Here is a 12,976-nt window from a genome sequence, read left to right on the forward strand (position 1 = left end):
TGTGAAAGTCTATCCTCCTTCTCTAGTCACTGATTTGTGCCAGTTTTGTATGGTTTCTAGCTATTTTCCCTTCTTGCTGTATAGACAATCTGATAACAGCACTTGCATTGCTGGCTATACTTTCAGGTTCAACAAACAGGAAACAGAATGAGGCTGCAAAACAGAATCCAACAACAGAACAAACATAATTTTCACCTGGATTATAAAATAGCCTTATGGAGTGTCAAAACAAGTGTTTCCAATTTTTTTTTAATTGTATCTCCAAGAGGGAGGTTCAGACAAGGGGGTGGTTGGTAATCCTTCTGCCCTCATATGATTGGATGATGTGATCTTGTGGGGGGTTAGTTCTGGCAATTTGGGACTCTATATAAAGGCCTGCACAAGGGTCACCTGACCTATATAACGTTTGCTGAGGGCTGTGAGTTTTGCTTGAGTGACCATTACTATGGAGCACACCGTGATGAACGGAAGCAGTGAGGTGGGTATTTGCTATGCTGGATACACATGTAACATGTCTGATTTAGTGTAGTGGATAGAGTTTAGGGAAACTCCTTTTGCATGTTTGTTTGTTTTTTTGTTTTACTGTTTTTGCAAACTCTTAATACTGTTTATACCTCAAAGTATTAGGGTTAAACAAAACTAACTTAAATGTGCAAATATTTATATCCTGCTTAAATATTTATGTATGTAATTTTTTTTTATCGTTGTTTTTTTTGGTCCTAAATTGTTGAAGGTTGAACGGGTGTGACCAGCCCAGCATAGTGTGTAGTGGTGTCTGATAAGCATTTCCATGCCTTGTATAAATGCAATGTGTAATGCACCTATATTGTGGCAAGCTCCATGCCCATATTAGTAGTAGCATGAATTGCTGGATTGGATGGGTTTGGACTGGAATACCTACAATGTCTGTATTTGGGCGGAGTCTTCTTGCACTGTTGTCCCATAAATGTGGATTTTTGTATCTGCAGATTATGGTCTTTAGGTGTGTGTGTGTGTGTGTGTGTGTGTGTGTTCCTTTATTTTTATTATTATTTTTTTTACTTATTTTACACACACAGAATGTGGGTGCATACACTGTGTGGCTGATTGTGGGATGCTGTAGGGAGTGGGATTGTGGAAGGTATATAGGTGGAAGACCCTGGTCATAGCCTGCCCAGGCTGTATCATTATACTGCACACTGTTTGCACTTTACTGGGGTTTAAGCTTTAATATGGATAAAACTCTGCAAGCCTCACCCCCACTGTGATAGAGATGGGACAGTTATTACTACAGCCCCATCCCTACAGATTATACTGCATAAAGCAATGTCTTTTTTTTTTCCCAAATGTGTGAAATTTGTTTCTGCTATGACTAGAAAATGGTGCTGGTACTAATGCTGGGTACACAATATACGGTGTATCGTGAAATATCTTTATGGTATGGATTGGAGCGATATATTGCACACGTCGTGTAGGGTGTATGCCCAAACCTGTCGTTAATCTCATCGTCCCACCTGTTGTTCTGGATGGCAGATGGGGGTGATGAGATGCGAAATGTAACATTGTGCAATGTTCTATCACTACATTTCATCGCACCATGGTATTGTGTGCACCCATCTTAACCTGAAGTTACACGTTAGTTGATGAGTCGGGATGTAGTTTGGAAGCCGACTGTATAAATTCCGACCGTCGGCTTCCAGACTGTCTAATCCCGGCGTGGTACTAATGACAGGCGTCAAACTCGACGCTGTCATTAACCAGACGCCGGAAGACAGACGCCCGGCATACCGAACGAAGGTAAGCCGGCCACCGACAGCTGCGCGCACGTGGTGGGGGTTGTTGGGTTTAGGGCTCTCGGGGGGGGATTTAGGGTTAGGCTAGGGGAAGGGGGGGGATTAGGGTTAGGCACTTGGGGGGAGGTTAGGGTTAGGCACCCCTAAGGGAGGGTTGGGGGGAGAGAGAGAAATAGGTTAGCGATACTTACCTTAGGGACGATCGGGATTTTCACCCTTGTCGGGCAGCTGCTGTTGAGATTTTACTGAATACACCTGATAAGACTACTCCTATGTAAGTGCTCAGATGCTTATTTTATTAATTTATGGAAATTTGTTACCAATTTCTTCACATTTTTCAAAATAATTAAAAATGAAGCAAATCAATGTACCAGGTGCCACAGAGCCCTCTGTAAAAAGCAATGTTTGTGTGTGTATATAGGTTTTTTGTTGTTTTTTTTTCTCTGCTGGGTTATTTCTTCAACATAAAAAGGTGTGGCTAGCATTTCTCTAGGGAGGTTAGTGGTGGGGAGGATGGCTCTACCATAGAAAGTGTTACCCCCATTAAGGTTAAGGCTGGCAATCACACTTTGTGCCAGCTACTGAAGCTCCCGTAGATCTCTGGGCAGCAGGAATATGCCGTCAGATTTCATTTCTTCACCAAATGTTATCGCTATCGGAGAAAGGAAAGAACAGAAAAATTATATATTTGTGTGCGATTATCTTAGTCTATATATAAAAAAAAAAAAAAAAAGTAATAAATATCTATAGATCTTGGGTTTTACTTCTATTCCTTTGCTTAGATGTGTCCACATACATTTTATACGTTTACAAGTCGCGCCGCACAACACGCGAGTGCAGTGTGACTTGGTAGCGGCTTGTAACTTTCTACCTTCAAACGTGTATTGTTCGCACAGTGGTGCGAATAGAATGTACAAGCATCTTCTGCTGATTAGAACTAAGTGTTGTGCCCATGTTCTGTGTGTGACTGTGGGTGTATCTGCCTGTGAAATGCTACTTTAGTGTGTCTGATGCTGACACTGACTTGGCTATTTCGCAGGCAGATACAGCTGCAGTCACATAAAGAACGTAGGCAGATACAGCTGCAGTCACATAAAGAACGTAGGCATGCCACATACCCTTTCACTCAGAAGCCGCTTGTGCGTTCTGTTCACACTGCTGTGCGAGTAAGACACATTTGAAGGTAAAAAGACGCTCGGCGCTACTGAGTCACACCATGGCATGGCGCAACTAAAAGGTTTGTTTGACGACCAAGGTGGCTAGATATATGTGGACACATCTGTGAAGGGATGAGCAACTCCCAGTGTTCTGGGATAGGAAATTAATACTGGGCTGCCTCTGCACTTAATTTTTTTCCATGTAATTATGGGTCTACGGTAATATTTTATTTCTGAATGGTGGAAAATACTTTTTGTGCCTCAGCAACGTGAATAGACCACTAAACTGCTTGGCATTCTATGCAGGTATGAAACCCACCCGTACCCCTGATTACCTAGGAGGCAGCCTGATAAAATGCTGTACTGTGCTGATTGCTGTATTCTGCCTTAGACTGCTCTGTGCTGTCCTTCATACATTACTGGTCTCTGCATATGTGATGTCACACAGCTATATGACTACTGTATATACACATTATTTTTTTTGTTAACCTCGTAATGCACAAGATGCAATTTAAAAATGCACACAAGAAATGGGTGTTGCTCATATAATAACCTAGGTGCTGTTTCTTTGAAGTGGAAATCATGAGGTCACTGCTCTGATGTCTCTAGGACACTCACCAGCAGAGGCAGTTCTATTGCAGTGCAGGAAAGACCTGTCCCCTTTAAGCTGGGTACACACTGATAGATATATTGCCCGTTTCATTAGACGGGTTATATATCTATAGTTATTTGTCGGCTGTGTACAGCGGGATATGTCTCTGAACTATGTCAGACCTTTCTGCTGTACACACCTGGCGATGCATTATACATAGATCGCCCGTTCGAACAGGTGATATATCCATCAGTGTGTACCCAGCTTAATGAAAGTTTTTCTGCAGTGGAGGTTGTGAATGGGGGAATGTGATCTATCTGCAGATGATAAATAGGCAGTGAAGTTGTTAGACCGGAGCTAGCACGCAGTAGATGGCAGTACCAAGTTGGAGGTGGTGAACAGTCAGATGGTTTGGATTTGAAAGGAAATAGACGGGAGGATCATAAAGGTAATATAACTTAGGTGGGCTAGGTGTATAGGTGTAATGGACAGTACATTACTCCCAGGATGGCAATTGCCATATGGTCCCCATAGCTCTTGATTGGTGTGACACAACTAACCCCTGTGGCTCCCCCTGCCCATGAAGGATCTCTGCAAATTACACTAGTCCTTGCCTTTCTGTTATGGAGTCTCCATGTTGTGGCCCATAAGTGCAGGGTGCATTATGTTCCAATGCAGCTGTGCAAGCCTTTCACCTTATTAGAGGTGCTGGACCACTAGATACTCTGCTAGTAATGGTTTAAGTGGCGTAAAATAAACTAGTATTGCTTGGATGAGTTTAATGCAAATGGATATCTTGTTTCTGGGGGCTCAGACATCAGGGACGATTCAACTGCTTACTTCCAATGATTATTATTTTTTATTTTTCCAGGCTTGGCTGAATTCAGTCAATAAGGACAATAAAACAGCACTTCTGCAGTGGATGAAAAACCAGAACATCAACCTCGTCCAAGTCAATGGACAGAGAAAATATGGCGGCCCCCCACCAGGTGTGTGTGTGTGTATATTATAGTGTATGTTTGTTTTTATTTAGAATGTATAGCCTCAATGTTTTGTTTGAATAATTTTTCCAGTTGTGATAAACCATTTATCTATTTTTTTTCTTACATTTCGGTTCTGCCTTTTTTTTTTTGTGAGGCTATTGGCAGACATGTGATGGTATGTAGTTGGGAAGCAGTCAGTCGAAATGCCAACCGCTGGCTTCCCGACTGTCATATCCCGGCAAGGTACTAATGGTAGGCGTTGAAATCCCGACGCCTTTCATTAGCCCTACACTGCGGGACTGACGCCCGGCATACCGAACGGTGGTATGCCTGGCAGTGGACACCTGCAGTGGGGGAGGGTTAGGGGCTCCTGGAGGGGGGTTAGGTACCCCCTGGGGGAGGTTAGGTGTAGGCACCCGCCAGGAAGGTTAGGTTTAGGGTGTGGGGAGGGAGATTGGGTTTAGGCACCCCCTGGGGGAGGTTAGGGTTAGACACACCTAAAGAAGGGTTAGGCAGGGGTGAAAGGTTAGGGATAGAAGAGATACTTACCGTGTCGGGGTCTAGTCCTGTTGAGCTTCCGGTGCCGGTCTTGCATCCGCCGGGCTCACATCTGGTGGGATTTCATACCTATCCCTGTGTGGTACCGTGACAGGTGTAAAGGTGCTTATCCACTTCCCGACACAAACGAGAGCACGATTACGACATTGTAATCATTCTGTCGTTTCAGTCTGATGTGCCAACACTGAACGTTCAGTAATGCAGTTTAGGCACAGTAATTATTCCCGTACATGCTGCACCTGACACGATCGTCAGGTTTACCAGCATGTACGGGCGATGATGGATGTCAAAAACAACCAGCGGGCATGTGCATCGCTGGTCGTTTTTGACATTTATATGGGCGATTTGCAGACGTTTAGCAAGCAATTGACCGCTAACGTCGTCGTTATCGTTCAATCGGCCTGTTTAATTGCTTAGTGGATACACGGTAGACGATATTTTGCACGATTAGCCCGATTTCGATGCACTGGGGCAACAAATCGTGTAAACTCGCGATCACGATGCATGTACCAGTGTGTCATACATTGCATTGTCAGATCTTGTCTACTGTAGGCAAGATCTGCCAATCTCGTACACGACGCACTGGAAATAGTTAAGGACGAGCGATGGGTCTTTGGTCAGATTGGACACTTTTAGCACCATATGGTGTGCTGGGAGAGCTGCCTTGGAGAGTTCAAGGGAAATAGCTCATGATATTGCGTTTTGAGCACATAGTCTAGTCTAGTGTGGTGCAGTACTGTCCATCTGCTCTTACCAGGTTAGAACAGGCTCCTTGCTTCTTGGATGGTCAGAGGTAAGGAGGGGAATATAAGAGCATGGAAAATCGCCACTTTTGATCCCAAAAGAAAGTTTTCATTTTATTGCGAAGATGGTTTTCAAGCAATGAAGAGCAATACATAATAGGTACATAGTATCACAGCATTGTGCAATGTTATCGAGGAAACCTTTAACAATTATTCACACTAGACCCAAAAGGAACATTTTATTTCTCTGTAACAGACTGAACCGAAGGGTTGCTCATTGGAGTCAAACTCTTCCAGGACACCAATTTACTTGCTGAAATCTAACTTTTTTTTCACAACTGCTATTATATTATCCTAGGTGTCAGCATGGAGTACAGTATCTTCACAGAACGTTAAGTAAGGCTAAAAATGCACTATACTCTAAAAGACGAGACGCCAATAAATTCTCAGAGTGAAATTAGAGCAAATAACAAAACATTACTTCAGTCTAACTTTCTTTGGAATGGGTCTCTCATTCGAATTCCTGTCTGCTAACCTATAAATTTAGCATGCATGCAGATTGTCAACTATAAGATTAAACACTTACAGTACAGGTGGTGCACTTTTGAGTTAGTCTGAAGGTGCCTACACGCTAGACGACCTGCAAACAAAGCAATGTCATCAACTATTTCCCTTGAAATCTCTTCGGCACTCCAGGACATGATGTGAAGAAACTGTACAATGTGACATAAGATCTATCGTGCACAATATAATAATTTGCATATTAGATCGTGTGTGATGGCAGACAGATGCAAGCACTGATCAGTACGATCCTTGCTGAAAGAATCTGCGTGTAAAAAAAAAAAAAAAAATTGCTTGGATCACAACCTCTTCTTCTTTCCGTGTAGACATCCACGGTCTTGGCAAAACAAAAAAAACAAGATGACCTTGACCAGCGAAATTTAGTACTGTCCTCTAAGGATAGTACTAGCTAAATGATGGCTAAGTGGTGGGATTTCACTATAGTAATCCTGGTGCTGAGTGCTCATTGGCTGAGACACGAGCCTTCTGCCTCTCAGCCAATGAGCGGTACCCACCATTGACTTCAATGGTGGGAACTGCTCATTTGCTGAGGTGGAAGTCTCCCCTCTCTCAGCCAATGAGCGCTTCGCACCAGGATTTCTATAGTGAAATCCTGCCGCTGAGTCATCATTTGGGCAGTACTATCCTTAGAGGACTGTACTAAATTTCGCTGGTCCAGGTCATTTTTTTTTATTTTTTGTCACGTCTTTTTATTTCTACACTTTGTATTACTTTTTTTTTTTTTTTAAACTGATGCAGGGATGAAGCTCACTGCATCTGTGTCTTATTGATATATATAGATATATATATATATCACCACTGCCTGCAGCATGGACATGCACTGATCTGTGCGTGCATCTGTCTTGCTGCTTGCATCACGTATCTCCTTGATTCGGGCATCGTGCTGGTCCGAACGACATGTCGTTCAGGCGTAAGCATTGAACGATATGTCTCCGGCTCGTGTACGAAATCAGCAGATCTTGCCTGCAGTAGGCAAGATCTGGAGATACGCATCGTTATTGTGAGTGGACACTCCGCGATTTGCACATATATTGCACGATTTGTCACTACGATTCGTCGGAATCTGGTGAATCGTGCAAAATATAGCCTAGTGTGTAGGCATTTTAACTGGAGAAGAATAACTGCCATACTAAACCAGTTTAAATAAATGTAATCTGATACACAAGTGATGTCTCTTGGCGTTTGTGAACTCTTTTATCCTGCAAACTAGACTAAGAACTCTGATAAGAACTGTAGTGCGCTAGCCTTAAAATTAGGGATGAGTGGTTCGGATTCTGTGGAATCTGAACACTGGGGATCAGAGTCCACTCGAGCCGCTGCTCAGGTGTTCCTGCGTGACTTGGATCCCACTTCGAGGCTGAACGTCATTCTCCCAACGTCTGATTCTCTCGAGAGTTCGTCTCTACATAAGATGTTGCGTCCCAGAAATCTGCGCCGTTTCAATCTCGCGCTGCGTACTGCTCTGCTGGTAAGTGACTGTATAGGGGGCATTGACTGCAATGCTGAGCTATACGCTGCTGATTAAGTGGTTGTGTCCAGACTCAAAAGTTGCTGTGGTGCTGTACCCCACTGTGTATAAAAGCACTGTGACTCCTTGGGCTGTACCCCACTGTGTATAAAAGCACAGACTCCTTGGGCTGTACCCCACTGTATATAAAAGCACTGTGACTCCTTGGGCTGTACCCCACTGGTGTATACAAGCACTGTGACTCCTTGGGCCTTAGCCCTCTGCCCACTGTGTATAGAAGCACACTGACTCCTTGGGCCGTAGCCCACTGTATATAAAAGTACTGTGACCAAAACCAGTCACGGCGGTTTGGCAAATCCAAAGCCGGATGACTAATCTGAGCCAAAACCAAATACAGCATAAATGGTCCGGCGCACATCCCTACTTAAAATATCTTGCGTTGTAGGAACAGCTTGTCTAATCCCTGTACAGCATCGTAATGTCTCTCCTTTAGCAATATGGAGCTGCAATCATTCGTTTTCTGAGGGACTAGCGGTGTTATGAGGGAGATTTTATACTTTGTAACAGGCTGTCGGCTGCAGTGTGTGGGGACAGAGTACGAGGCTGCATCTCGGGTGCATTACAGACCTCTCCTCGTCTCTAGCACCCGGTGTCCCAGCTGATGTCGAACTTCCGGAGACCATTCTCTGCTATTTTGCCTCCAGCTGGGCCGTGACTCTTACAAGGAAATGGCTCTGATGGTGTCGCAGGTCTCGCAGCGCTGTCTGCCGCGCTACAGCTGATGGGAAATGCCTCTGCGCCCCCTTAGCGACCGCAGCTGTTTTCAGCGGGTTCTGAGTACTGTGACCTGCTGCTGACTCACCACATTACCTGCGCTGGTAAATATATATGTATATGGGTAGAGCCCCCAGACTCTGGTGAGGCATCAATTTAACAGCCAGTTATAATATGGTTCCATAATAACCATTCTGTGCCATATACACAGTGCACACAGTTTACATGTTATATACAGTATATACACTTTATATAGAACCCATATGAGTGAGTACACAGGTCAGGGGTACCACTCATGCATTTAATGCTGAAGTGTGCATGAATGCTATTACGCTGGTCATTTGCACCATGCTAGATGGCATGGTTCCACAGCAGCCCAGCATTACTAGATTAAATGGGCACGATTAATTTAAACGCGAAGTGAATAGCGCCGGGAATGAGCTCCTGGAGCAATTCAATCCATTGCGATGTTAGATCGGGGAAAGCTCGTTCTTGCGCCTTAAACAGGATGTTCAGGTGTGAGAACGGGCATTCTGTGACTCAATGCTGTTTTCCCAGCGCTAAGTGTGGGAAAAGAGCAACGCGCCTGGACTTGTCGGATTTCTGCTCGCATGCCCGGAGGGATGCGAGAAGAAGTCCTAGTCTGGTTTAACAGCGCATATGAATTGAATAGCCTGGGAGCTGATTCCCAGCGCCATTCACTTCGTGTTGAATAGAATCGTGCCCATTGTAAACTAGATGTCTGTTATAGTCCAAATAGATCCTGGTTATTATGCTGTGCAACATATTATTATTATTATTAATAATAATAATAATAATAATAATAATAATATTATTGTTTATATGATGTCACAAGTGTTCCTCAGCGTCTTACAAAGTACATAAATAGATTTATAGTGACTTACAATACAATAAAATACATTACAGGACATACATTGCTACATTCACGACCATAACACCCAGATAAGCAACAATGCAAAGCAACAGTGTTAGGTGCCCTGGTAGAGAGTAAGAAGTAGATGAAGGTAGAGTAAGGAGAAGCACAAGAGGGTAGAGGGCCCTGCTCATAGGAGCTTACATTCTAAGGGGGAGAGACAGACAGACAGGGGTGAAACGGATGGGCTAGGCAGGAAGTAAGGAGTATGTAGCAGCAAGTTAAGATGAGAGCTGGAAGGTTTTGATGAAGTAGTGGGTCTTGAGAGCCCGTTTGAAGGATTGCAGAGAGGTGGAGAGTCTGATGGGAAGCAGGAGAGAGTTCCAAAAGGTGGGGAGCAGCGCTGGCAAAATCTTGGAGGCGGGAGTGGGAGGAAGTAATTGGCATGAGAGGTGGTGTGCATTTGTTGAACGAAGAGGGTGGACAGGAGAGTGGAGGGAGATGAGATCAGAGATGTAAATGGAAGAAGAATGGCTGAGGGTAAGTGAGCGTGAGAACCTTAAATTGGGTTCTAAAAGAGAAGGGGAGCCAGTGGAGGGCTTGTAGGAGAGGGGAGGCAGATGAAGAGCGTTTTGAGAGGAAGATGAGCTGAGCAGCAGCATTGAGGACAGACTGGAGAGGGGAGATGAGATCCATCTGAATCTATACAAATTGTGCAGGGTTCCTATATTCTCAGTAATTCCTGTGCAGATTTTAGTCCACTAATTGTGCCTCTTAAAATGCACCTTGTGGGAAGATGGGGAGAATATGTGGCTACAGGTGTCCTCATACACGATTGCTGCAGTTGCACCAGGTATTTATTTAATTTTTTGCCAGAAAATGCATCTTGGTCACAATCTCATATGTGAAACTGCTTCAAGAATGCCAGGGGACGCTGGGCTTCTATAGAATCAGTTACACACACAGATATAATAAAGTTTCTACTTCAGGTTCCTTAGGGTCCACAGGTGACCTTGGGGTATAGGTGGATGACTTAGGCGTCGGGCACCATGCAGTTAACCCAGGATGCACTGGTCCCCTTCCATACCCTGCCTCCTAGCCAGGGCATTACTCAGTTTAGTGTGGTGCCCCGGCCAGAGAGGTTGGGGAGCACTGGGTATCGCAGGGGGGCTAGCAGAGCCCCTGAAGTTTTGAAGATTCTGCTGACTGGAGTCAGCGGGATTCAGCGGTCGGCCCTGACAGTCCAGCGGGAGTCAGGACCGCCGCTCCTAACCCCCCCCCCTGCCGGAGCCGCATCCCTGCAGTGAGTCTGGGCAGGAGTGGCGTGTCCCTGCTAGCGGGACATGTCGGCTCCCAGGGCTGCAGCGGCGGGAGGTTAGGTAAAGCCTCAAGTGTCTGCAATAGTGTGCGCGGTATCCCTAGACTGGAACCGCCGCAGGGCAGCTCATTAGCACAGGGTAGGGGATGCTTTGCCCCCCCATACCCCGGCGTTCACTAGGCCACCAGGGACAAATAACCATCGGGCTTTGGAGGAGGAAGGGCACGGCTTCCCCGGCGGTTCTGCGGGGGTAGATGGAACAGCAGCCGGCCCCTCGCACCCACTCAGCGTGCCTTTGCCCTGCTCTCAGGCCATGCTGAAGTGGACTCCTCCTACAGGCACCAGCCCCCAGCAAGCTTTTGGGGGCCATTTTCTGACTCTCAGGCAGCGGTGAGTAGCTGGTGTCCTGTGTCCCCCTACATACTTTGGATTCCCGGATCTGATATGTAGTTGCAGCCTTCATTAACCCTTTGATTTTGAAGTTGATTTGCAGCACTTTCAGTCTTCAGAGACTTTCAGGTTGATTTAAAGTGCCAGAGTTTTTCCCCTGCATTGTTTGACTGTTTGCTACCATCTGAATGTGTCTGCTTTACTTTCTACAAAAAATATTGCTGTACACTGTTTTTCCGTTTAACCTCTGACTTGCTGTCCAGGTCGGGTTAGGTCACAAACAGTTGTGGTGTATATCCCTATTTACACACCTATATCTCCTTTCACCAAGTCCAGCGGTGAGGATAATACCCGGGTGTCTATCCCCGCCTTGCAGTCTTGTGTGCGTTGTGCTGCTGGCATTGTGGAGACTGATGTGCTGCGTGAGGGGTTATGCAGCAGGTGTTATGTCGCTCCAGGTCCCTCTTCAGTCCTAGGGACTGCGCAAGAACCCCCATGGGTGTGCTTTGCTCAGGCACTGCAGACTCTTATGGTTCGCATGACTGCCCCCTATGCTCCCCCAAGTGGGGTCTTCACAGCATCCACTGGTTCTGGCTCCTATGCCACAGATCCAGTTGGCACCGCGGATGGTTTATGTACCACAAGGATCTCAGGTCAACCTGTCTGCGGGCTCTGACCCTGATTCACTATCTAGGATCCCTATGGTGCTGGCAAAAAGGCCTTCTGTGTCTCCTCGCCATCTATGTGGATGAGGATGACAGATCGTCCGAGGACGATGGGGTACTTCCAGAGTCTGACTTGGAACTATCCCCAAGGGATGAGCAGCACAAGTCCAGTGTGTTTACATTCCGGGCCTGGTCCGGGCAGTAAAAGAGGTGTTGGTCATTGAGGAGGAAGATGCCCCTTCGGCTGTTAAATCTAAACACCCCTTGCTTAAGAGGGTTAAAAGTTATACAGCCATTTTCCCTCTGTCAGATCAGTTAGTGGATCATATGGAGGAGGCGTGGAAGGCTCCAGCGAGGTGGTTCCGGCCGCAAAAGCATCTGGTCAATGCATACCCCTTTCCTGAGGAGTGCTTAAAGAAATGGGTTTCACCTCTTGTAGTGGACTCCCATGTAACACGCTTAGTCAGAAGTGCAACCTTGCCTATGCCTTCCATTGTGTCCTTAAAGGAAAGGAAAACTGCCTAAAGTCCATTTACTCCTTGTCAGGAGCAGTGGCCAGACAGTCTATGGTTATCTCTTGAGTGGCTAGGGCTGTGGAATCCTGGGCAGATCTGTTGGAGGAGTCCCTGTCTCCTGATGCTTCAGAGGACCAGTTGTTCCTGGTGGGCAAGATACGTGACTCTGCTACCTATATGAGGCAGCTCTGGATGTCCGTTTATCCTCCGGAGTGTCAGCCACGGCTGTCACAGCACGCAGGTCCTTATGGCTCCAGTCCTGGAGGGCAGATGCGGACTCTAAAAAGGGACTGGAAGTTTTACCCTGCAACGGGCCAGATCTAGACAAGATCGTGGGCACTTTAGCAGCGGCCAAGTCTGCTCGTCTGCCATCAGCTTCGGTCCCCTCTGGGTCCCGAGCTCCATCCTTTCGGCCCTACAGAGCGCAGACTAAGCTTAAAAGCCAGTAATTTCTCAAGCAGACGTACTGTCAGGAAGACCCAAAAAGCAAGCTTGGAGTACAAGGAGTCAAGCCTCTAAACCGGACAAGTCCACAGCATGACTGGATGGGCCTCCCTTTGGGGGACCCCACAGTGGGAGGCCGAC

General features: G+C 46.0%; 1 protein-coding gene across 3 annotated transcripts in view; it reads left to right on the plus strand.

Annotated features, from left to right (window-relative positions):
• Positions 1–382: 382 nt before the first annotated feature.
• Positions 383–12,976, plus strand: part of DND1 (DND microRNA-mediated repression inhibitor 1) — a 47,668-nt gene continuing 35,074 nt past the window's right edge. For all 3 annotated transcript variants that reach the window (XM_088456650.1, XM_088456648.1, XM_088456647.1), the window contains exons 1-2: positions 383–478; positions 4,393–4,510. In XM_088456650.1, coding sequence (XP_088312776.1) covers positions 446–478; positions 4,393–4,510 — 151 coding nt within the window. In that variant the 5' untranslated portion in view covers positions 383–445. The remainder of the gene's footprint in view (positions 479–4,392; positions 4,511–12,976) is intronic.

Source organism: Taudactylus pleione, unplaced genomic scaffold (genome assembly GCF_031769625.1).
Source record: "Taudactylus pleione unplaced genomic scaffold, aTauple2 ptg000711l, whole genome shotgun sequence".
Lineage (NCBI taxonomy): Eukaryota > Metazoa > Chordata > Amphibia > Anura > Myobatrachidae > Taudactylus > Taudactylus pleione.